This window comes from Rhincodon typus, chromosome 4 (genome assembly GCF_021869965.1).
Source record: "Rhincodon typus isolate 14 chromosome 4, sRhiTyp1.1, whole genome shotgun sequence".
NCBI lineage: Eukaryota > Metazoa > Chordata > Chondrichthyes > Orectolobiformes > Rhincodontidae > Rhincodon > Rhincodon typus.
Genome location: NC_063335.1, coordinates 15,183,448 through 15,207,872, shown reverse-complemented (window position 1 = coordinate 15,207,872; position 24,425 = coordinate 15,183,448). Strand labels below are relative to the sequence as shown.

At 38.5% G+C, this 24,425-nt stretch overlaps 1 protein-coding gene across 1 annotated transcript in view; it reads right to left on the bottom strand.

Annotated features, from left to right (window-relative positions):
• The window catches only part of csmd3b (CUB and Sushi multiple domains 3b), a 1,719,816-nt gene that overhangs the window by 151,865 nt on the left and 1,543,526 nt on the right, over positions 1-24,425 (bottom strand). Inside the window, 3 exon segments of the mRNA XM_048595770.1 lie at positions 8,265-8,474; positions 8,683-8,799; positions 12,734-12,803. Of these exon segments, the coding sequence (XP_048451727.1) occupies positions 8,265-8,474; positions 8,683-8,799; positions 12,734-12,803 (397 nt within the window).

Here is a 24,425-nt window from a genome sequence, read left to right as displayed (position 1 = left end):
TCACCAGAGATGGAGACAGAGAGGTCCAGGAAGGAGAGAGAGGTATCAGAGATGGTCCAGGTGACCTTCAGGTTGGGGTGAAAGATGCTAGCATGGTCGACGAACTGTTCAAGCTCCTTGTGGGAGCACAAGGCAGTGCTGATAGTTCTCAGGGTATGCAGTTCTCAGGGTTCAGTAATAGCATTCTGGTGTTTTGTCCCATCACCTTCAAGGAACAAAAGGAATGAAGGAATAGTTCCTTTTTTACTTTAATTCTGACATTAAGTTCATGAAGATGATGAGCTCATGCTCAAATTTGTCAATTGGGCCAAGTTTAAACTGCAGTAAAGTTCAATTTCCATTTGAAAGCTGCTCTCTTTGAAATAAGTTTGGAATCCTGGGAGGATAATTGTTTGGAAGCAGTGAGTCTGATAGGGCACGCTGATGCTACATTAAAGACCTGAACTTTCAAATTCAAGTGGAAGGGACACAACATTTGGTGTCCTATGCCTCATGTCTCAGCAAACAGAGGAGGAATGCTCAGATGGTGAAAGGATTTTCTAAGTCTGTCCTTGACATGCTCATATAAACTATGAGGTATTTGGGGGTCATTTACAGAGTAGATCAGACAAAAAAATTGAGAAATGTTATATGGAAAGTTGGTAAAATTCAGCCAGAGTTTTTCCACTTCGGAACTCAACATAAGCTGTGACACCATTACCAAATTAGCAAAAGTGACGTGCTGCAATAGAAAGTCAGTTATCTAGATGGCAGATGGAGATGTGATAGTTTACATAGATCACACATTGATCCATGCTACTATTCCAGCAAATACTGAAAACCATGATACTATTCCCTGTGAGAGAGATGGTTATTTTCATTCACACACGACAAAATGTTTTCTCATTGCTGTGCTAAGTCTTAATTTAAAGAAAGAGCTGACAGGAAAGTGGACTCTGATGCTGAAAATCAATTGAAACATTTCTATGGCTAACTTTCTTTAATTTGGCTTTCCAGTGGAGTTTTACCACATCTGACAGAAAAATCAACTAATGGTTGAAGGCACTTGGAAGTCAGCTGCACATTTCAGTAATATTGTGTAACTTAGTAACAATGTGCATTTGCAATCATTTTATATCATGGCAAAATGGGCAAAGGTAGGCTGACGTTCAGTGAATACAGCATATTTCTTCACTTTTCAGTTCCCATTCCATGTAATTTTTTAATCTCTGTTATATGAACCAATGTGTTGATGATATGTTTAGAAACTACGTTGTTATTTCACACACCAAACAGGAAGGACAGATTTAACAAGGATGTCATCCTGCTGCAGAGCCCCACTTGATGTGATTGTAAATAGGAGAATCAGGAACAGAGGTCAGTGCCCATTCTTTTTCAATCATTAAAATTAATCACCAAAGATTGAATGTGACATGAATCACCTGCACTGACCTTGGCACCCAAGAATGATCGCGATATGTGCTCTCATTGAGGGAAGCTTCATACTGAGAGCAGAGGCTCCAGAATCATTATAGTTGTAAATTGAACATTGAAAGCAAGAAAACAGTTTTCAAACACACCCACACAAATGTCAGAATGAACAAGTCTTCTTTTCCAGGTTCTATTAGTTTTAGTTCATGTGGAAACTGTTTCTTAACTAACTTTGTGTACTTAACCCAATGCAGAAATGTAAAGACGAGATTGCAAGTTTCATAAAATTGCTAGGTTCAAAATTGCAAGACACATAATACATTGTAAAATAGAATTTTCAAGTCTCTAAACTAAATCTGGTGAGGAAAATCTTGCTGAGCTTGAATATTTAGATCAGCGTCTTTGCACAAAGCAGTAGGAAACATCACTGAAATAAAAATCCTATTTCAGTTTTTCATAAAACACAGGGGTTGGCTTTGTTTCCAGTTGGGAACAGTAAGTCATGGCAACAATCCTATTCAATGTGGCTTGCTATGCTATCTCCCATCTTTAATGTCTCCAACCAAAAGTTTTCAAACAGCTATTCATATTTTTAGCTTCCTGATTTCCTCAGATCTCAAATGGAACTATTGCTAGAATTTCACAAATCCTTAGGCTGTGAACCCCTTCAGGATTACCTTGTGGCCCTAGGTGTGTTGTTTTACTTCCAGAACAATGTTCACCACATGCATGCAGCTTGTGGCACAAGTGACATTGGATGCCACTTGAGAGCACATCATCACAAGCTCAGGCTATGTCTGATGGAATCATGCAGAGAAGGCAGAGCATGACCTCATTTGACACCAGGACGGCATGTTGGACATCAGAGTTCCAGTTTTTCATCTCTGTTATCCTCACACAGCTAAACTGAACATGTTTCCTGTTCAGTGGCAGGAAATACCAATCCCACTCTCCTTTGCCACACTCCCACCAGTACTCTTTAAAGGGGTTATCCTTCAAGGTAGTTGCTGATTAATTTTACCATCACAGCAATAGTCAGTAGGAGCATTTGGCGGTTTCACAAATTTAAATGATATAAGTCTGAAGGAAGTGGTATGGCGTGTGTTGAAGTATTTCATTCTGGCTTCAAGGAAGGAGGCTGCACAAACACAATCCCCTCCAGTTGCAATCAACTTCCTTTCACCTGGAGCATGACAGAGAATGAAGAGGGGTGACAGAGACCAGAAGAAGCTGCTGGAAGAAGGTGAACGAGGCAGAGAAAGGCCACCAGCAAGGGACAATATCTGTCCAAGATGTTCAGAGCCCACATCTTGTAGAGTACCTGAGTGTCAGTTAATCCAATTTAATTTAATCAGCTCTGAAATCTGCCACTTGTTGAAGCCTCAACCACAGTCTTGGGACAAGGCAAGGATGGCACGACCTATCATTGGGAAGGTGACCATGATAATAGAGGGAGGGTGATGACAGCAGCTCTGAATGTAAGCTGGAATAATGTTTCAGTTATTAGCAAGGAGGCCAGTATAAGAAACTGGTCACGGGTTAAGTCATTCTGTAGTCCCAATATCAGTATTTGGGAATGGTGATCACCACCTCGGTTCACCAGCAACCGCACCCCCCACCCACCACATGGAGGAGCCAACCAGGGTGATTAGAGGGGGAAATGAATTTGTTAGGACACATCTCTAATTGACACGGGGGAGGGGCAAAGAAGATTCCTCCTCCCACCCACCCTGTTGGACTGACAACAGCCCATGCAATTAAAGTGGTCACTTCATGGGCTCAATAGGCCCAAGGATGGATAACGAATCCGATGTGTACTCCAAGCCGATAAAATGTCTGAAATGTTGTGGGTTAGCAGGTGCCAGGAAGGCCAGCTGCTAGACATTATAAGTATCTGGCCTTCAAATCCACCACTGAGGGAGCATAAAATGCAGGCCATGGAAAAGATGAGGTGAGGCACAATGTTTGGCTTTTGGGAAACCAAGGCAGGGGTTCTAACTGAGGCTCAAAAATTGTCTGGACAAGGTTATTACCTACTTAAGTGAGTGTGAAATCGATGTACATACGAGTCATACCAGACCTGAAACATTAACTTTGTTTTTCTCTCCACAAATGCTGGAAGACCTGCTGAGTTTCACCAGCAGTCTCTGTGATTGTACAAAACTTCAAAATAGATAACAAGTTGACAAAATGGCAACTGATTAAAAAAAACACAAAAATTTGGATTAAATGATTTTGAAGTCTTGAAACACTGACGTTATTTCCAAATGTGAATAGCGGGTGACTCAGAAGCAAAGCTCCCATGCATTAGCTTTAGCAAATTCTTGTGCACAAGGAGCTGAGCTTCCAACAAATTTCAAGTTCAATTGTGACATTGCTAACCTTACATTAATCATTATCAATTTCAGTGAGGGCAAGCTTCATTCGGCCCGGATACAACTGTTATAGGCACTGTCAACAGTAATCCGAACACAATCTTTCCTTATAAATACAATCAACCACATCAAGCGGTGTGAAGAACAGTTAAAGGTCATTGTGTAGCTAACAATAGAGGCACTGTGTTTGTTCAAGACACAGCGTAAGCAGAGTTGGATTTTGTTGACATTGGTGCATTTTTGACCATATTTTCTGAATTAGTAACCTCCGAAAATAACATGTTTTTGGTGAAAAGCTAATTTTCTGAGAACCTTTATAAGTTTGGTCTGAAATAACACCTTAATGTACCTTAAAAATTCTTTTTAAAACAGTCTGAATTAACTGTTAAATCAAGATCGTCATGGTCCGAAACCAGAAATAACTGCCAATAAAAGCTCCTGAAAGTTAATTATAAGAGAAATTCTAAAAAAAAATTCCTTTATTTGAGCGTGAGTTTACTCCTAAGAATGAATCATATTCATTTATTTGTGCTTTGTTTTACTTTGCTTTCTAGTGGACTTGTCTCTTCACAAATTGTATGATAGTTTTCAATACACCTTCTAAAGTTTTACGTATCATTTTATAACAGGGCAATATTGTTATTAATTTATAAAAATTCAATGGTTCTGATCTGTCAGCAGGCATTTGTTAAAATATGGTCAGATGTGCTCTGCATTTTAATCACAAATATCCTCTAGCCCAGGCAATTTATTCACAATTTGGAGTAGAAGGTTAACTATACCATTACTCTAATAATAGCTATTCAGCATGGCGTGGAAGGAACTTTGTTATAAAAACATGGAAATAGGACCTGAGTCTGTTGGGTACCAGAGATGTTCTCCCTTACAAAGCCCTGTACAATGCAATGATTGATAAGGCAAGCTGTAGTTCACTCAGCTGAGGATAAACCTGATATTATTACAATATCTGTCATTATAATTTTTGCTACTTGTATATTCCTTTCATTTTAAAGTGCAGTCCAGACCACACTGCAGTGAATTCCATTACCATGAAACAAACTACATCACATTTTCTTTTAAAAATGTTTACCATCTCATTGTGTGACATAAGTCAATGTGTTGAATTCTATTCCCTAAACTTATCTGTTCTGAGCAATAGAGCACCACTGAGGAGGAGGCCTTGCCATATTTATTTTTAATTTCATTTTTATACACTAGGGTATATAAAAATAATATATCTAGTTATTTTTCTCACTTTCTACTTCTAAGCATTTGTTAGTTTTTTTTTTAGCATCCAGAAAGTAATATGTCTGATTTTCTCCAATGTGCTGGTCAAAGGTATTATGGTTAATAAATGGAGAAAATCTGAAAAAAACTGGAAATTGGATATTTGAAAGTTAAAAGTTTTAAAGTTGGAAATTTGAAGCGTATTTGTGATGAACTTAGGGGACAGTATTTTTGCACTGCTGCCTGCAGAAAGTCACAGGCTCGATGTGGGCAGTATTGACAGAGATATAAAGAAATAGTCAAAGATGGCTTTGAGTGTGTGAGCAGGACTATCAGAATAGAACAGCTCAATGAGATAGCAAGACAAAGGGTAAGTGGTCATGAATGTAGGTAAGACACTTTATATGGGGGAGTATGACGAGGGAAATAAAATTAGGGGAGAGGGAGCAACATGAGATTAAATCTCAGGATGAATTGCTTCGCACACACTGACCCTGCTTAAAAATCAGTCTCACCATATTTCTCATATTTGATGACAGTTGAAGTCAGCTGTCACCTTATCAATTGCTACTAAGCAACCAAGTAACTGATATGACAGTTTTTTGCTGATTAGTCCACGGATTGACAGACCCTAACAGAAACAATCTGGTCCCAAGTTGCTTGATATGAACATCAGCTTTTTGTATGTACACAATGCTTTACTAATTTTAATAAATCAGGTCTTCTTTGGTAGCTAGTTCAAGATAACATACTTCCTCTGGTTACTTTATCACAAACAATTTTTAAAATTCATGTCAATTTTAAAACGCCTGCAAAGTAATATTGCTTTCAGATTTAAGTTAAGTAATTAATTTCTACTTTTTTTTGAAGAGAGAGGGGAAAGAAATGTAATTCTGAAATGCTAGTGTAAAAAAAAATGCAATGTTCCTTTTGTTTTGCTTCGAAGATTATGCTGCCAGAGCATATCATCAAGCAGCCAACTACATGCCACCTGCTTTCTGTCCCAGAGGATGTAATTTATTCACTATCTTTGTAATAAGCACTTTTGGAACATAAAGCATATCACTTGAACAGCTAAGTTACTGCTTTGTGTGACACCTCTTTCACTTTTTTACATTACTAGTGCTAAGGGACTAAGTCACGATATATGTTGTACAAATGCATCTGCATGTTTGTTTAAAGAGAAAAAACATTTAGACAGCGCATTTCCATGATTTCCCTCAAAAGGGTTTTCTGTAAAATATTTATTTCAGTTTTAATCTAACAGCAAGATCAGAGTTTATAAATTTGCATTGGATACTGTTCTCCACTGCACTCTGCTTCTATTAGTTCTAAATGTTCTTGATCTATTTTTCTAATCAACCCACTCAGAGATGTTGTTACACAATTCTGGAGCAGATGGAACTTAAACCCAGGCCTCCCAGTCTTTGTGATCCACAAGAGGGCCAGTATATATTCTTAATACCATTTTAGTTTACACAAATTCAGATGAGTTGGATTAAAACAAGAACAAGCATCTTGATCCAATTAACTCAATGCCAGCTTATAAATCCAGAACTGTTACCCTCAATGACTATCTAACAGTCATGATAGGTAATCATTGATTCAACATCATTTTGGCTTTTTGTGTTTTTTAATTAAAGAATACTGAAAGGAAAATAAAAGATACTACTGAAAACTTAATCAGAGCAGCCAATTCAAAGACTTAATGAACCAAACAAAGGGATGCTTCAATGGATGAATTACTTGAGTAAATTAATTTCCCTCAAACCACCTCAATACATTTTTCTCTATATGAGTTTAATCATACTTGCATCAAGTAAAACATATTATGCACATTTAACTGAAGTTTCTTATGGTTTGGTTTTAGGTAGAAAACTTTTATTGAAAAGAATATAAACGACAGCCGTAACATTTGATATTCGGTGCAGATTGGACAACTTTAAAATAACAACTCAATACTAATCAGATACGGATGCTGTGATGAATGTGTGGAGTAACAAGAAAGGACAAGATCAGGAACGAGTGTATCAGGAGGTGAGTGAAGACTGTGAAGGTATCAAAGAAAGTTGCTGTTAAGGGATTGAAATAGTATAGTTATATGCTGTGGAGAGAGAGAGAAAATGTGACATGGAGCTGGGATTGATAGGAGGGAGGAGAGGAGAAATGGTTAGGACCAGATGGAAAGTTGCAGTCATGACAGACTCAAGTGTAGGGAAATTGGAAGAGAAATGGTGACTGACAGGAACAGATGGAGAATGGTAATCAGCAAGGATTGTGGCAATTCAGTGTTAAACGGGTAAAGACAATGGTTTTGGCTTGAAAACTTTTTGATAGTTTTCAACGATACTATCATCAAAATTAATCAATCTAAATTGTAAAAAAACCTTCAGCTATGACTCATATAATTTGATTTTACAGTAGGATGTTTAATGACGTTGGAGGATAAGTTCAAAAGTATTTAAAAAGCACATGACTGTGCATATTCGGGAAGAATTTCAACTATTGTACACTTTGCCTGCTGTGGTTCATGTGTATTTTAGAAACATCATGATGAGCTTTTGATGATTTGACACATTCAAACTGCTGCAAACAAATTGGCATCATTGCACAAATTAATTTAAAACAATAATATTTCCCTTTTAATCATTCATGACTGTGTTTAAAAAAAAAGCTGCTCTAACTGTAGTCTCAAGGAATGTAGGTTTGGCTGTGTAATTCCCACACCATCACGAAGGTTTTGTGTTTTTGCCAGATGGAAGTTCGCTGATCTCAATTCCACCCTTTACTTCACTGTCCCACCCTATGTCACATTTCAGACCCTCTGCAAGTGCATATACAGCAGTGTCCCCAGTCTTTATCTTTCGTCCTCTACTCGCTATGCAACAAACAAACATACACCTCAAACAAAAGAAAACTTGCCTGATTTGCATGTACCACAGCAACCAAACCCACCTCCACTCCCACCAAATATACACCAACTGTAAGCACTTAATGTATTGAAACAAAAACAAAAATTGCTGGCCAAACTCAGCAGGTCTGGAAGCATCAGTGGGGAGAAAGCAGAGTTAATGTTTCGAGTCCGATGACTCTTTACCAGAACTTTAATGCTTGAAGTGTTGTTCAGTTAATTCTAAAAGAACGGGTATGTTTGTTTCCCAACAGAAATTAAGCAAAAGGCATCTTAAAGTGTACAGTGCCATCTTTCCAACATAGAATGACATCTTACCACTTTTATTTTTCAACACGTACCTTGATATATGCTGCGGAAGCCTTGTTTGTTTTGGGAATAATCACTGTGGAAGTACAGGGTGGTTTCGTGAGTTGTACTGAACAGAGGTGCCGGTAACTGAGGACCACTAAATCTTCCAATTATTGTCCCAGTTGTTGCAGATCCACTTCGTACCTCAATGTAATCATGGATTGTTTCCGTGGAAAAATTGACAAACTGCAAGTGTACACCTGAAGGTTCCAAATGAAATCGAAAGAAAATTGAATTAATTAGATTCTAAAAGATTCTGAAAGACTGATTACTGAACATGATACAGTCAGAAAACCGAATACTATACTGTGACATAAATTGAGTATCAGTTCATTCCAGGTGATAGAATCTGCAGAGGTTGTACTAAGACAATGTGACATGCAAACTGTTCCATTTCTCCTGACATACCAAAGCCAATGGGTAGTGTTATAGTCCAAGTGCAGTCCAAACTACTAGGGTAGTTCCCAGGAAAACCAGGACTGAGAATGACCCCACTGAAGTCAGTCAGAGAACCACCACACTGGGCTGTAAAAGAACAAGTTCACACATGAAGTAAAATCAGCTGAGGCAAAATGAGTTCAGCAAACCAATTAAAACAAAACACCAAATAATATGATAAGTTTACAGGTTTAGAACAATTTAAAGAAAAAAACTCTTTTTGCCAAACATTACAAATAATATCATCCCCACATAAATTTCCTGACCCTATGTCCTAACATCTGCCTCGAGCCAATTTGGGGCAAGAAATTTGATTCTTCCTCAAATCCAATCTGGTACAACAGCGTATATACATGTTATAATGGAGAACAATATAGCATACACTGACAACAACTGTTCCCATAAAATCCGAATCCCAATGAGTTGAAGTGAGAGTGGAGATTATGGTAGCACTGGTCATCATTTTTCAGTCTCCAATGGACTCAAGGGTGGTTCCAGAGGATTGGAGGATTGGCCCAAGGACAAGCCCAGACCCCTGAGCTTACATTCCATCATGTGAAAACGTTTAGCATCGATAGTCCAATGGAAAAGTGTGCATTATTCAAGGAGGGTCAGCATGGATTTCTTAAGGGAAAACCATGCTTAATTATCCTCCTGCAGTATCCTCCTGTAGAAGTAACGGGGATGGATAATGAAGGTAATGTTATTGATGAGGTGTAAATGGACTTCCAAAAGACATTGGATAAATTGCCTCACAACAGGCCTGTGAGCAAAATTTGACCTCATGGAATGAAAGGGATAATAGCAGCGTGGATATAAAATTGGCTGAGATATAAGAAGCACAGGGTATTGATTAATGGATACTTTTTCAGTCGGGAGAAAGCTTTGTAGTGGAGTTCCTCATGGGTCAGAGTTGGGGCCCTTGCTTTTCCTGATATATATTAATGATCTAGACCTTGTTGTACAGGGAAAAAAAAACTTCAAAGTTTGCAAGTGAGCAGAACTTGGAAGCATTGGAAACTGTGAGGAAGACAGTGTAGAATTTCAAGAGGACATTGACAAATCGGTAGAGTGGATAGACTGGATTTAGAAGGAGTTTAATGTAGAGATTTGTGAGGTAGCAAAAAGAACATGCAATGACAGCATAAAATAAAGTGTATTACACAAGCAAAAGGTGTACAGGAGCAGAGACATGGGTGAACTTGCACATCAGTCATTAAAGATGCAACAAAGATCGAAAGACCAGTTACGAAGTATATTCCCAGTGCACAGTAATTGGTTTGTATATTCATCTCTAGGGTATGCATCTTATTCCCTGGGTTTGGGATGGGATCAAATTAAATTTTACTCCATTGTAATAAAACACCAAAATTTCCAGTGTACAGACTTCAGTTTAAATGATTTGTGTTATCTGATTTTTAGAAATGCAATATTTTTCTTTTATTTTATTAATTACTAATATTACCCCTTGGGACATGATGCATTTTTTTTCTTATGAATCAGAAGTCAAGGGATAATAGGATAGTGTGAAAAATGGCATTGAGATAGATAATCAGTCATGATGTAGCAGCAAAGAGCGGGCTCAGAGGGCCGAACGGCCTGCTCCAGCTTCTGTGTCCCGAATACTGCTCTGAAGGTATGCTCAGCACAAGATTGAGATTGCGACACAGAGTAACAATGCATTTGATTGAGGTATATATTTTCATTTATTCAAAAGCCAGGAAAAACGATCTTTTCCTTGCGATTTATGATGTGCTTACTAAATGCCATTAATGCATTATTTTGAAATATGATTCCCGAGAATGAAATTGTATTTCCTGGAATAAAAATAATAACCAATCATAATGCTCTCATAACAATAAGCTGTTTACACTTTTCAAGTGGCTTATGTGTCACCAAGCCGAAATATCAAACAGCTCACTGTTATAAACAATTTATCATAGATACATTCAGGAGGAAGAGATTGCAAGGAGTCTCAGGATTGAAGCATAGTGATGTACGTTTTCAGGTATCTTAATATCACGTATGCTTTCTCAGAAATTGATGTGAAGGTGCTGGTGTTGGATTGGGGCGGACAAGGTCAAAAGTCACAAGACACCAGGTTATAGTCCAACAGGTTTATTTGAAATCACAAGCTTTTGTAGTGCTGCCCCTTTGTCGCCTGATGCTGTGAAATGGTTGGAGGCACTGTTTACACCACCAGCCTTTTTCACAGGCGGCAGGGAGGGAATGGACCTGAAACTTTCCTGCTCATATGAAGGGTGAAACTGTCAGTGTTGTAGGCTCATTAATAGCCCACCTCAGGTCAGTCCATCAATTTTTGTGGAGGTAGCTGAACTTCTGCAGCTGACAGATTTTTCAACCAACTGCTTGACAGTGTGAACCATGTACTGGAGGCAGCAAGACTTTGAAGAGTATGTGCAATAGTTTAATCACGACATGCCATAGTATGAATTGCATCTGTGCATCAAGTGAAGCTATCACAGTGATGTGATTGAAAGATGGAACCAGCCCTTTAAGAATGTATTTGTCAGATTGCTGTTTCTGCCAAATGAGAAGCTATGAAGTTAATATTCAATATTATACATGTTAACATGTCTTTGCATGAAAATTAATAAAATAGTGAGTCTAATGGTTGAAGAAATAGATTATATTTCACAGTACTAACAGGATGGCCTCGTACGTTCACCAAATATAAGAGTTACACCCATTTCCATTTCTTTTTACATTTTGGCCTCTTTTGAGATGGCAGTTATGAAGCCTAGCTTGCTGCGTTCTTCCAGCCTCCTGTTTGTTTACCTTGGATTCAGCATCTGGAATTTATTTTTGTCTCTTTTTAATTATCCAAGCACAGTTATGGGCCCTGACAACAATCCAACTGTAAGATCCTTTTATGGTGTGTTTCACATATTTTGTCCCACTTCATCATTGGTGAGAGGATGTGGGGAATGAGGGTGAGGATAGTGAGGATAAAGGGATGATGCTGAGGGCGGAACAGTTCAATGGCATACAGGTAAGCCACTGTTTGCCTTTGGAAGCACCAGGCTGAAGACAAAGTCTTTTGGAAATGGAAGCAGGCTTTCTGACCCATCTGCTTTGGTCTCAGGGTGCTGTCACTTGCCCATAGCTGACTCATCTCCAGGCTATTTAGCTCCTGAAGCCTCAGAAGTCCCTTGTTATCAACATTCTCAAGGGACATGGGATCACAACCATGGGATTAGTCCCATCTCCTTAACAAATATCTGGCCGATGGAGTTCAGTTAAAAGTGTAGCAGAACTCAGACTTATAATTGCAGTCATCTTCAGAAAATCAATACTTTTATGCAGAATAGGTCAGTGTAATTTTAAAATTATATCGTCAATAATGGGGAAAAAATACCTGATTCTGCTGATCCTTTTTAAATGATTTGAGTGGTTGGTTGACAATCTCATTGTCAGTAGAAAAAGACAATTCTTGTTCCATGTTAATACTCAGGTTGATAAGGCGACTGCTGTCTTGTAAAGTTGAATTTATCACATATGTACTGCATCAACATTAATCTCTCTGCACTTTCTCATCGGGTACTAGAGTACAACGCTATATGTAATTCCAAAACAGACAATAACTGCACTTCTTTTCGCAAACCTGTCATGGTCAAGTTCCACCCTGTAATTTTTGAGAATACACTTTATAAAGAAGCAAGATTAAATTAGGTCAGAAGGAGGACAATGGGAGGGAGTTCATTTGGAGCATGGTCACTATTATGAACTTGTTGGACTGGCTGGGCCATTTATGAGGTGTATAAACTTTGAAAAATTTTGCTGAGCAAGCAACTCAGATATAATATAAAACAAGTCATTTCTACATTTAACAAGGAAGGATAGGTGTCTCTCTGAGCTCTTAGAGGTATTCTAAATTCCCTTCCATTCTGATCAATTGTAATAACTGGTGTACTTAGGGGTACATTGTGTATGCTATAGCCAAGAAGGTCAGGAAACAGGAACACATTACAATTAATCACAAATTTTTAAATATACATACCTACACACATGGGAATAGGATAATTCCATCTCCGTACTGGTCCTGGCATACATGTTATGTACGGATGCCCCTGAAGACAATAACACATTTTAATGAAAAAATGTCTATTACAAAAGAAAATTAATTCAGCGGCATTTTCAAGACGTTGCAAGTATAGAATTGAGTCCAACTGAGATATCCAGAGAAGAATTAATTAAGTAACAGTTTATTTTATTAAAGGAGGACATTACTCTGAGTAACTTCAGTGAACTTAGCATTAGAGTTAAGGCGTAAATACACTTGAAAAAAAGCAGTTTTTGCAACCAAAATTATGTATCAATGTACGCTTATATTGTTGATAGAACAGTTTTGGCTGTAAACATAAATACAATGCTAAGTGCCAGCCCACAACACAGCTGTACTGGTTCTTTATTTAGGTCTAATTATAACTTTTATCTGCAGAAGCTTTGAATCTGAACTCCATGATCTGATGTAAAGATTTATCCTGTTCAACATCAATTCCTGGAAGTATAAATGTGAAGGGGGAAAGCACATGGCAGTGATTTTGAGAGAGGGGAAGATGAGTGATGTAGTCATCAATGTCACTTATGAGAGGCAAAGAATTTGCAGGCTTTCTTCAAAACAGACATTGACAACATCCATCTAATGTGGTAGCAATTGCAGAACATGAAACATTAGTCTTAAGTCACACACCAGCCATTTCCTTCCCATTGAATATTTTCAAATTTCAACCTATTTCTTCTCATTCAGCTTATGCTCTACAAAAAGCAGCTCCCTATGTCTGCACATTCTTTACAAAAGCTACTCCTGAACTCTTTCCTGGATAACTTGACTCTCAGTACTAGATAGAGAAGTACGAGCAGGAATGTCCACCTAATATTCAGTCCCTGTTCAAGAGGTAAAAAACACGTTCTCTGGAGATCATTGGCTCAGCATTATTGCTAAATCAGTAATACTGTGGTTGACAGCATCATTAAGTAAGGTGTTTTCCTGCTCCCTGAACATTTCACTGACTTCAAACAGCAGCACACTGCTTTTACTAAAGTCTGGAACTGTTATTGTTTAGCCTGCTAGTTATCCTTTTCTCATTTCTCTATGGTCTCAGCATTTGGATCCTGTCAAGGAAGATTTTTTTTTAATTCATTCATTCAACAAATGTGGCCATCGTGGGTTGGGCCAGCATTTCTTGCCCATCCTAAGTTGCCCTTGAGAAGGTAGAGGTGAGTTGTCTTTTTGAATTGCAGCAGTCAATTTGATGTAGATTCATAACGCTGATAGGGAGGATTTTGATTCAATGACAGTGAAGGCACGGTGATATATTTCCAAGTCTGGATGGTGAGTGGTTTGAATAGGTGGTGACGTTCTTAAAAAAACATTGACCCTGGAATATGTATTAGTCAGTGATGCATTCACCTGAAGCACCAGATTGGGACCTCCATAGGTTAGATAACATCAGAAGACCTGTAAATATAAAACGACACAGAAGCAGGGTAGTGAGAAGGGAGAGTGATGAAGCAGGAAAGAGCAGAGAAGAGCTCTGGGAAAGTGGGAGAGAGCAGGAGGGTTTTGGAGGGTTGAAAAACCATGTTGTGTATATTCTGTGTCATCACTGATACATGAACTGAGACTGGATGTGTGGGGAGTGTGCCTTCAGCCATTGCAGCACGCGCTAATGCAGTCTTTAAGGAAAGAACCTGCTGTCCCTTAGCTGCCAGATGTACTCATGATTTCAGGGTCACAAATAATGTGGTTGATTTTTAAGTGAAATCTACTCATTTGTATCAAAACTACCGACAATTTATAATTCAGACTGCAGCATTCTATCTCATCGCTGCCTTGATAAAGAGTTGGGAGTACGTGGGGAGATATTGCAAAGAAACAGGCCATTCCATCCCAATGCCAGCATTCTTCCACCCATCCACATCTAAATCTACTAATCTTACTAAGTTTTCCCTGAAATGCATCCATACTATTTGTTTCATGTGCCCCATTTGGTGGCGAGTCCCACATTCTTATCTGTCATTGGGTAAAAAGAAAAAAAAACACTTCCAAATTCCTTATTGGATTCCTTCTTAGCTGCTTTCTTCTGGCAGCATGTAGTTATGCTCTTCCCTAAGAGTGGAAACAGTTTTTCTATCAATGTGGTTCTAAAAATTGAAGCTCCTTATTGTCTCGGAATTGACAATAAATGTAGACCTTGCCAATTAAACCGACATCCCATGTATAAAATATTTTTTAAAAATGAAGACAGGCAGTTGATGCTTGAACGATGTAGGATTTCAAGGGTATTAGTGCTTTATCTGTTAAAGAATTATACTTTTCACATTCAATAGTTTTGTTTGCAAAGTTGTTTCCTAGTAACGTATGAGTTATATTGGCAGGATATAAAGCAGTTTGTTGAATGGTTCAAAAGTGTTCTTAATTTACGAAGTGATTATGAATGTGACAAGAACAGTTAATGCAGAAGCAAATTGCATAAAATTTCAGATGAATTTACAGAACAACTCAAGTGGTGAACAAAGAATTTATCCCTATCTCTAGCTGAAAGATGCTTCAATTATTTTGTTTTTTTCTGTCTCTCTTCATCCTCACCAAGTCTTCCAAATGAAGAAGCAGAGTGCCTTTTGATGTCCCTCCTCCATGTGCAAATTGTTTTGGTTGTGCAACAGAGAAAGATCTACAGCTCAGAAAGAAACAATTTAGCTCCAAGTAGGGATATGGCATTGAAATAGTGGATCAACTATGATCATATTGAGTGGCAGTAGCAGGGCAGGCTCAAAGGTCCGAACGACCTACTCCTGCTTCTAGTTTGTAAGTTTCATTATATCTGTGCCACTCAAAAAATAGCTATCCTGCCTGATCCCACCGTTCAACAGTTGATCCAAAGCAGTTATGGTAGCTCAGCTTCCTGTGAAGTGTTTTTTGCAAATGTGGTGAATATTTGTGCATTTACCAACCCTTCAGACAATGAGTCCAAGACTCCCACTCTACCCTCTAGATAAAAAAGAGATTCTCAACTCCTCCCAGTTATCCCACTACGAATGTGTATATATATAGAGAGATTATATGTACTTCCCACGGTTTTGACTTCTCTGTCGCCAATTGTAGGTCCTGAAATTCCTATCCACCTGATCTGTACCTCTCAATTTATTACAATTAAATTGAATTTCCTCACAACTTCATCCACTTTAAAGCAAACAAACACAACATATGAAATCCTTACTCATGGGTAAAAATCCCAACATCTTCAAAAGGCCCTTTGCAAAGTCTATTGTGATCGAATCTGTCCTGTAATGCAGTGACCAGAACTGTGCACAATCGATGGCAGAAAGCAAGAAAAGATAGACCATCATTGGTTAAACTTTGTTCTTGAGGAAGTAGTGGTAGGACATTTAGAAAGTCATAATACAATCATACCGACTCAGCAGGGCTTTGTAACACTGAAATCATGTTTGGAAAATTTACCACAGTTTTTTAGAATCGAGTAAACAGGTGGCTAAAGGGGAACCAGTGGATGTAGTGCATTGCAATTTCCAGAATATATTTGATAAGGTGCCACATAAAAAGGTTACTTCACAAGATAAGTGTTCATAGTGTTGAGGGTGGTATATTAGTATGGTTGGAAGATTGATCAACAAACAGGAAACAAAGAGTTGGCATAAATAGGTCATTTTCAACTTGGTAACTGGTGGAGTGCCACAGGGTTCTGTAGTGAATCCTTAAACTCTTTAAGCTCAATATTAATGGCTCGGATGAAGGGGCATACAGTATTGTAGCTAAATGTGTTTATGACACAAAAATATGTCATAAAGCAAATTTTAATGATATCCCATAAGGGCTACAGATAAAGTGAGAGAGAAACGAAAATGTAAATGGAATAGTGTGGTAGGAAATAGAGGGGTCAGATAAAGATTATTTAAATGGAGAGTGCCTGCAGAATGCTACAAAATAGAGGGATCTGAATATGCCTGTAAATGAATCACAAAGGGTCAGTGTGGAAGTAGAACAAGTAATGAGGAAGGCAACTAGAATTACTGCTAGGGAGATGGAGTACAAAGGTAGGGAAGTCTTGCGATAATTGCACAGGTCTTCAGCATCTTATGCACAGTATATTTACATCTGTCCATAACAAGTTATCTGCTCTCTGCAGTGTAATTGTTAAGACCTCTCTCTTCACATTCTCATTCTAGACTGGTGTCTTCTTTCTTACTGATGTCAGAGTAATATGATCAGTTACATCATCATTATTTACATGTATCTCAATGCACTGTCTCTCTCCCAAAATTTCTCTCGCTTTTGTCTACATTATTCCAGTAATTTGTTTTTACTCACTACATAGTCTTTCTAGTTATGAGCATTATCATTAAATTCATGGTGAGAACAACAGTAATGGTGATACTACCATCTACTCTCCACAAACCTACTCACGTCTGAATTTCTCAGCTCAAGACAATTGGAAACACTGATGAAACTGCCAATCTGGTTCACTTGAGTTCAAATGAGGATAATGGTGTTGTACCATGTCCAGATTAGTCATACCATTCTGTACACTATCTGTTGTATGATAGATATGACATCCTATATTCTATGTTAATCATCACACTTCTTGGCTTAAGTAAGATGAAGGTCCTCCTGTGCTTCTTGAATGTCTCTTCAAGTGTTCTGACAATATAAGATCTTGTTTGATATTTTTGTGTTTAATGCCATGACTTCTAATGTGTTGTCCATTAACTGGACTTTCTGTCTTGCCTTTAAGATTGACAGAGATTTTTGGCCTGTATCACAACTGACCTGTACCACGTCTGATGCTTTCTGCTGTGACTTTTCTCTCACAGATTTATCTTCTTGTGCTCTTGACAGGTTATGTTTGGCTTAAGGTTGTATTGTCAAACTGATGTAACTATGTTACTTTCTACCTATGAAGAATTCCACTTCTGAGTACTCAATTGTGCTCTGTAACTGAGTTGATCTAATTTCCTGTCAGGATTTTTATGCATCAGCGACAAAATAGCATTGGCTTTCTATTTGAATGAGGATGGGTTAGAGAACTCATCACCGGATTGATCCCTGGTTCACAAGTGAATTTCCCAATATTCTTGTTCACAAATTGAAGTCTATTAGCTAATAGTAATTCTTTAAGGAAACTGTTTTCAGGGCTGTGATCATTGAATTTGCTATGGTTGAATGATGCCTTGCCACTTCAACAAGGACTAAATAAATCCTCGTTCTAAAATTGACGAGAGTCAATACCATCCTTTCCCATTGTCTTAATGAAAATCTTGATGAAGTAATTGGTTCTGTCGACACTTGCCTCTCCATGACATACATTTGACATAATGAAATGTGTAATCCTGTCTTTCGAAATATCTAGCCATCACATTGATTGTTGTGATCTTGCCCTGCACTTGTGATACCAAGACATCCCCCATGGATTTCATGTCGGATTTTTCTCCTCTTTGCTTTGGTATAGCCATTTTCTGTCGCACACCATTGTGTATTCCATTATTATTAATTGGTTTCTGCTTATGATAAAGGTTCATCACATGCGCTGTTGGACTACATTTTGATAACCATTGCAAACAGAGTTGTCTGACTTTGGTGCACTCCATGTCAAATTTTTGAGCTGCACAAATTTGTCTGAGCTTGCCTCAGTTGATATTAAACCATTGGTTATCGTCATAGAATAAGACTCCATTAAAGGTGAAATTTCTCTTTTTTTCTCTTTGATCCACTGTTTTCCTTGAGAGTGTCTTTTCCCTATCTGTATCATCTCCAGAACAGAGATCATTTCACAATTGTATCTCAGCAACCCAAGCCTGAACATTTGTACAGATGGAGGCATTTTGAGAATCATTTCAATTTTAATAATGTATCAAAGGCTTGTTCTCAACTTTCCATTTTATTGTCAATAGGTAGACTGTATGCCTTTTACATCCCCATATGACTACTAAAGCTTCCTTCTCTATAATTGTTCAGTCTCTCTCAAAACTGTTAACATAAAATAGACCAGTTTTACATTCTGTTATTTTGCATTTGAATAGAGACAGCTCATGGTTGTGTAAATGATGCAACTGTTGCCACAATTGTGTATAAGCCTATCATGTAATGTGCTTGACATCATTAGAAAGAAACTTCTCTTTAATTTTTTCAAAAGCTGCAGTTTGTTCCTGACTGAAATACCATTGCTAACCTTTTACGCACAGATTTCTCATGGGTTCAGTATGGCTGCATATGTTGAGGATAAATTTTCCTCCTGTTTCACCATGCCTAAGAATGGTGTAATTACTCTGAATGCCACAATAGCCAATAATTAGTCACCGCTCATGTGCATGCATAAATGAGGCTTGCTGGGCCCTTAACACAGTGTTGATGTCACCACATACGGTGAGAGCAGAGATGTCAGCGCCTGAGCATGTGCAGACTGCCCACCTCTATTTCATGTAAATTTGGTGCAGTTCGATTCACTGTGGGGCATGATGGCAGTGGTGGTTGATCTTTTGTGCCAGTTACTTTGTTCCTTTTTGGCTTTTGTCATTGACTCTTGCAATCCTTTGCAACCTGGAGAGTCTTAGAAAATTGGGACTCAGGAGGCGCTGGATAAAATGGTTCACAAATGAGGATCTAAAACATGACTTGAATTGCAGCTTTTATTTAATTTCTCAGCGTCTTGCATTTTCTTGATCTCCTGATTGATCAACCAAGCAGATTAAACTTTCTCTGGTCGCAGTCAATATAAAAACTTCTATTGCTTTGAATGAAATTGCTGTCCTTCTTGTATAAGCACACACTTTCTGCTACCATCATTCGCAGCCATCTAAGAAATAATGCGAAAAATTGGTACATTTCTTTGCTAGAAATGCACTGATGGTTCCGGTCTTCCTTAGATCACCATGATGCTTTGTCCTTGGGTCAATGTGAACATCATTCTCGAGAACTGACATTTCCAACTTAGTATAAGGTGTGCTTCAGAAAGCAGTGCTGCCTTTACCATGTTGCTGGCCCTCATGTCACGTACCTTCTTCATTTTACAATCACTAGGATGTCATCCATATGACAGATATCTCTCTGTTTCCTTTCCAGGATTCTAGACATAGCCGTTTGGAAAATCTCAGGTGCAGAGGAGATCCCAAATGATAGGTGGTTGAAGAAATACTGCTCGAATGATGCAGTAAGGGTCACTAGCAATCTTGACACTTGGTTTAAGGGTAGGTGATAGAGCCCACTGCTGGCAACCAGATTTGTGGAAAACTTGCTTCTTGACAATTTTGCCAAACGACCATTGACAGATGAAATGAGATGGATCTCCCCTCTAACTCCTTTCTTTAACTGAGTAAGATCCACATGCAATCTTCTTTTTTTATTCATCTTGGGAATAATTACTTGCCCATTGTGTCACTGGCGATATGATCCCACTTTTAACCATGCTGTTGGAGATTTTATTTTTCACACCAAAGGATGAGAAATTTCACTGAGTGTGTCCAAGTAGATAGGTTTAGCATCTTTTTGCTGAGTAATGTGGAATGCCTGCTTCAATTTGCCTGAACATTTGAATAGCTTCCGAAATTCTTGACACTATTATTTCCTGTCTTAATTCTGAAATACTCCACCCACTCTCAATAAAAGATTGGATGAGTACAAGCTTTTACGATCAACAATGAGGTCCTCAAGTTCCTCAATACATTATGGTTCACTAAAATTTGATCCTCTGGAATTAAATGTCATGGTGATTTGTCTATGCACGTCAAGATCTGTGCCTCTTCGACCTTGGAGATATATGTGAGCTGGTCTGATTCTTACAGACTTCCACCATGGCAAGTTATCTGCTTGTATTGAAACAACTATTCCTGTATCGAGTTTAAATTCTGTTTCAAACCACTGAAGCTTCAAGTTGATTGTCCAGACCTTGTTTTTATTCTCATTAACCAACTTAGGAATGTTGGTTGAAATGCTTATTCTCCATCTTTAACTTCTTTTCCATCTTCTCTTTATTTTGAGGTGATGAACGTGCTGTTGCCTTAGGATATTTTCTATACATGTCCCAGCTTACTCAACTCCCTCTCCTGGACATTCATTATGCATGAATTCTATTTGGAGTTCATATGGTCAACAACGATTATTTCTGAAATTTTATGTTTTGACAGGCTTTTAGAAAGGTATCTCTTGGGACCCAAGAAACCATGTCAGAGGAATCCCCAATGTTTCCTTGCAGTACTGACTGCTTCTGGCTCCTAATTACTACCTGTGTATTGAATCGGATTGCCTTTTCCAGTGTTAAATCTTCCTTGCATTGAAGAAAGTCTGACAATTTCTCACCCTTCAGACCAATGCCTATACAGTTTAATTAATTCAATCCTTCAATTCTCCAACTCTGTAACAACCTGCTGGATGATAATAATAATTTGAAAATAATAATTCTATTGATTCTCCTCAATGCTGAGATCGCTGATTATATCTCATCTATGCTCCCACTAAATTCCTTCTGGGGCTCAAGTAGATGCTGAATGTTATAGTAAATGCTTCATGTTCTGTAGCATTTTCTTCAATACTTTGCCTTACCAGAACATCATCAGTATTAGACACACAGCATATTAATTCTTGCTGATCTTTGCATGCAACCTGAAGCTCTTCTCTAATACCTCAGCTTCTAACAGCATTGAAGGCATTATCAAATGATTGAGGTCGTAACAAGGTTTTTGTTTTCCCACAGCTGCCATCCCTCCACACAATTGCACTAACTGACTTGAATGCATACTTGCACTATTCCATTTTAGTGTCAATGTGTTCTAATCCTGTGCTTTTCCTCTCTAGAGTATTACCCATTTGTGGTTAGGCTTGAAATTTTTTCAAGATTCCTTCTTACGCCCTTCAGATTCTACTCCTCTGCCAGCTTTTTTTTAAAGCCTCGATGACTTCTGAGATCATGGTTCCGACCAGAAACGTCAACTTTTCTGCTCCTCTGATGCTGCCTGGCCTCCTGTGTTCCTCCAGCTCCACACTGTGTTCTCTCTGACTCCAGCATCTGCAGGTCTTGCTATCTATGCCTTCAGGGTCTTCCTTTTTTGCTCAGCTGCATCGAAAAAGTCTTCTAAGGTCCTGTCTCACTTTCAAAGTCTTCCCTTTGGAGCCGTATCCTTTGTGCTTTCTTTAGCTTGAGATGCTGGCTCTGGAGATTTTTTTTTTCCTTTTCCCCTTCTGCCACCATGCTTTATCTTGTATTTTAAGCCAATACTGCCAGCTGCCATTATTGGTCTGGGCAAAGTCAGGTCGTGAGGCACCGTGCCTGGGACTGCTTTTTCCTTATTACTAATTTAGTCATTTAGTACCTTATTTAGTACACAAATAAATGTACATTTGTACATTCAAGGTTATGAAATACAGCTCTCTACCGTCGTGTTTAAGACCTCTTTTCTTCACATACCTATTCTAAACTGTTGTCTTTTTTCCTGATGTCTGAATGATGTGATCATAATAAATAATCATGAAATACATTAATATAGTTTAATTGCACACATTTTAGTTAATAACTGCATAAATGCATCACCTTCTTACTTAGAAGCTTGCAGCAATTGTTATGTAATAAACTTGTTCAAGATTAAAGATTTGCTGCTGGTTATTTTTTAAACAGGAACATTCACAGTCCTAAAAGGGGACTCCATGACCTAATTAAATTCACAGTTTATGGGCCATTCTTCAGCTGCACCTAGTATGGTTGTGACACATTGTGTCCTCTTTTACACCTTATTTACCTCATAGTGGGGAAAAGACCACTTTTTAAGGTCTTTCTGCCAAAGTACAACAGGAATCCATTCAGCTATCAGAGCCTCTTGATGCCTCAAATGTATGTAAATATAATCCTGTATATCACTGAAAGTTGCCACCCAGGTTGATAGTGTTGTTAAGAAGGCGTACGGTGTGTTAGGTTTTATTGGTAGAGGGATTGAGTTTCGGAGCCATGAGGTCATGTTGCAGCTGTACAAAACTCTGGTGCGGCCGCACTTGGAGTATTGCGTACAGTTCTGGTCACCGCATTATAGGAAGCATGTGGAAGCATTGGAAAGGGTGCAGAAGAGATTTACCAGGATGTTGCCTGGTATGGAGGGAAGATCTTATGAGGAAAGGCTGAGGGTCTTGAGGCTGTTTTCGTTAGAGAGAAGAAGGTTAAGAGGTGACTTAACAGAGACATACAAGACGATCAGAGGATTAGATAGGGTGGACAGTGGGAGCCTTTTTCCTCAGATGGTGATGGCTAGCATGAGGGGACGTAGCTTTAAATTGAGGGGTGATAGATATAGGACAGATGTCAGAGGTAGGTTCTTTACTCAGAGAGTAGTAAGGGCGTGGAATGCCCTGCCTGCAAAAGTAGTAGACTCGCCAACTTTAAGGGCATTTAAATGGTCATTGGATAAACATATGGATGATAATGGTATAGTTTAGGTTAGATGGGCTTCAGATTGGTTTCACAGGTCGGCACAACATCGAGGGCCGAAGGGCCTGTACTGCGCTGTAATGTTCTATGTTCTATGTTCTATGTTAAGTAAGAATTACCTTAGGTTTTGTTTTGCAACTGCAGGAATTGCCAAATTCCAATGTTTGTTTGTTCTTCAGGTTCAAAGACTGTACAGAACTACTTCTGTAACAGTGTGTGTTCATAAAGATTTTTCATGAATAATGTACATTTTTGCAATAAAAAAAATTGACCTGACCAACTATCTTCAGGGATCTGTGGACATGCACTCCATGGTCCCTCTGTTTCTTGACCATTTTCAGAACCTTCCCATTCGTTGTACATTCCCTTGTCTTACATCTTGTGTCCTGGTGATTGCACTCCTCTGAATTTACTAGCTTTCTGCCCAGCGGATGGATAACTGGAATCTTCCTGCAGCCAACACGTTTCTTCTCACTCTTGCAGCCATTTGTTTTAAAAAAATCTTAATTCTCATATCTCCTACATTTAAATCCAAATCATGGATTATATATGAAGAACGGTAAATAACCGAGCTTTGAGCCCTGTTTCAAAGGAAAACAGCTTTCCAGTAACAGAAATACTCATCAACTGTAGCACTTTGCTCATTGTCACTGAGTCCAGGCAAGCTGCTGCAGTGAATCTTGTAGATGCCACAAGCGACTGAGGGGTGAATGCTGGAGTTCTTGGATGAAATGCTGATAAAGTTGGCTGTACTTAACCTGGCAAGTGCAGTGAGTTCAATCATCCTCCTAACTAAAAACCAAAAGAACTGTGGATGCTGTAAATCAGAAACAGAAACAGAGATTGCTGCAAAAGCTCAGCAGGTCTGGCAGCAACTGTGAAGAGAAACCAGAGTTAACATTCTGAGGAAGGACCACCTGACCCGAAATGTTAACTCTGATCTCTCTTCACAGATGCTGCCAGACTTGCTGAGCTTTTCCAGCAATCTCTATTTTTGTTTTGTCTTCCTAATTAGTGCCTTGTAGTGTTGGCAGAAAGAATTCAGAGCCAATGAAGAAGACAATTACCCAATCCAGATTTTGAATGCCTCCTGTAAGCCACAGTATTTACCTGTTAAGTCTGTTGAATCCCAAGGCCGTTTATGGATTTGATGTTGACAGTACAATTGAACGATAGAAGTAAGAATGGACAAGTTCAACCTGGCTATTCATAGCCTAATCTCAATCATCATTGTGTGATGGAATGTATCATTAATGAATAATAATA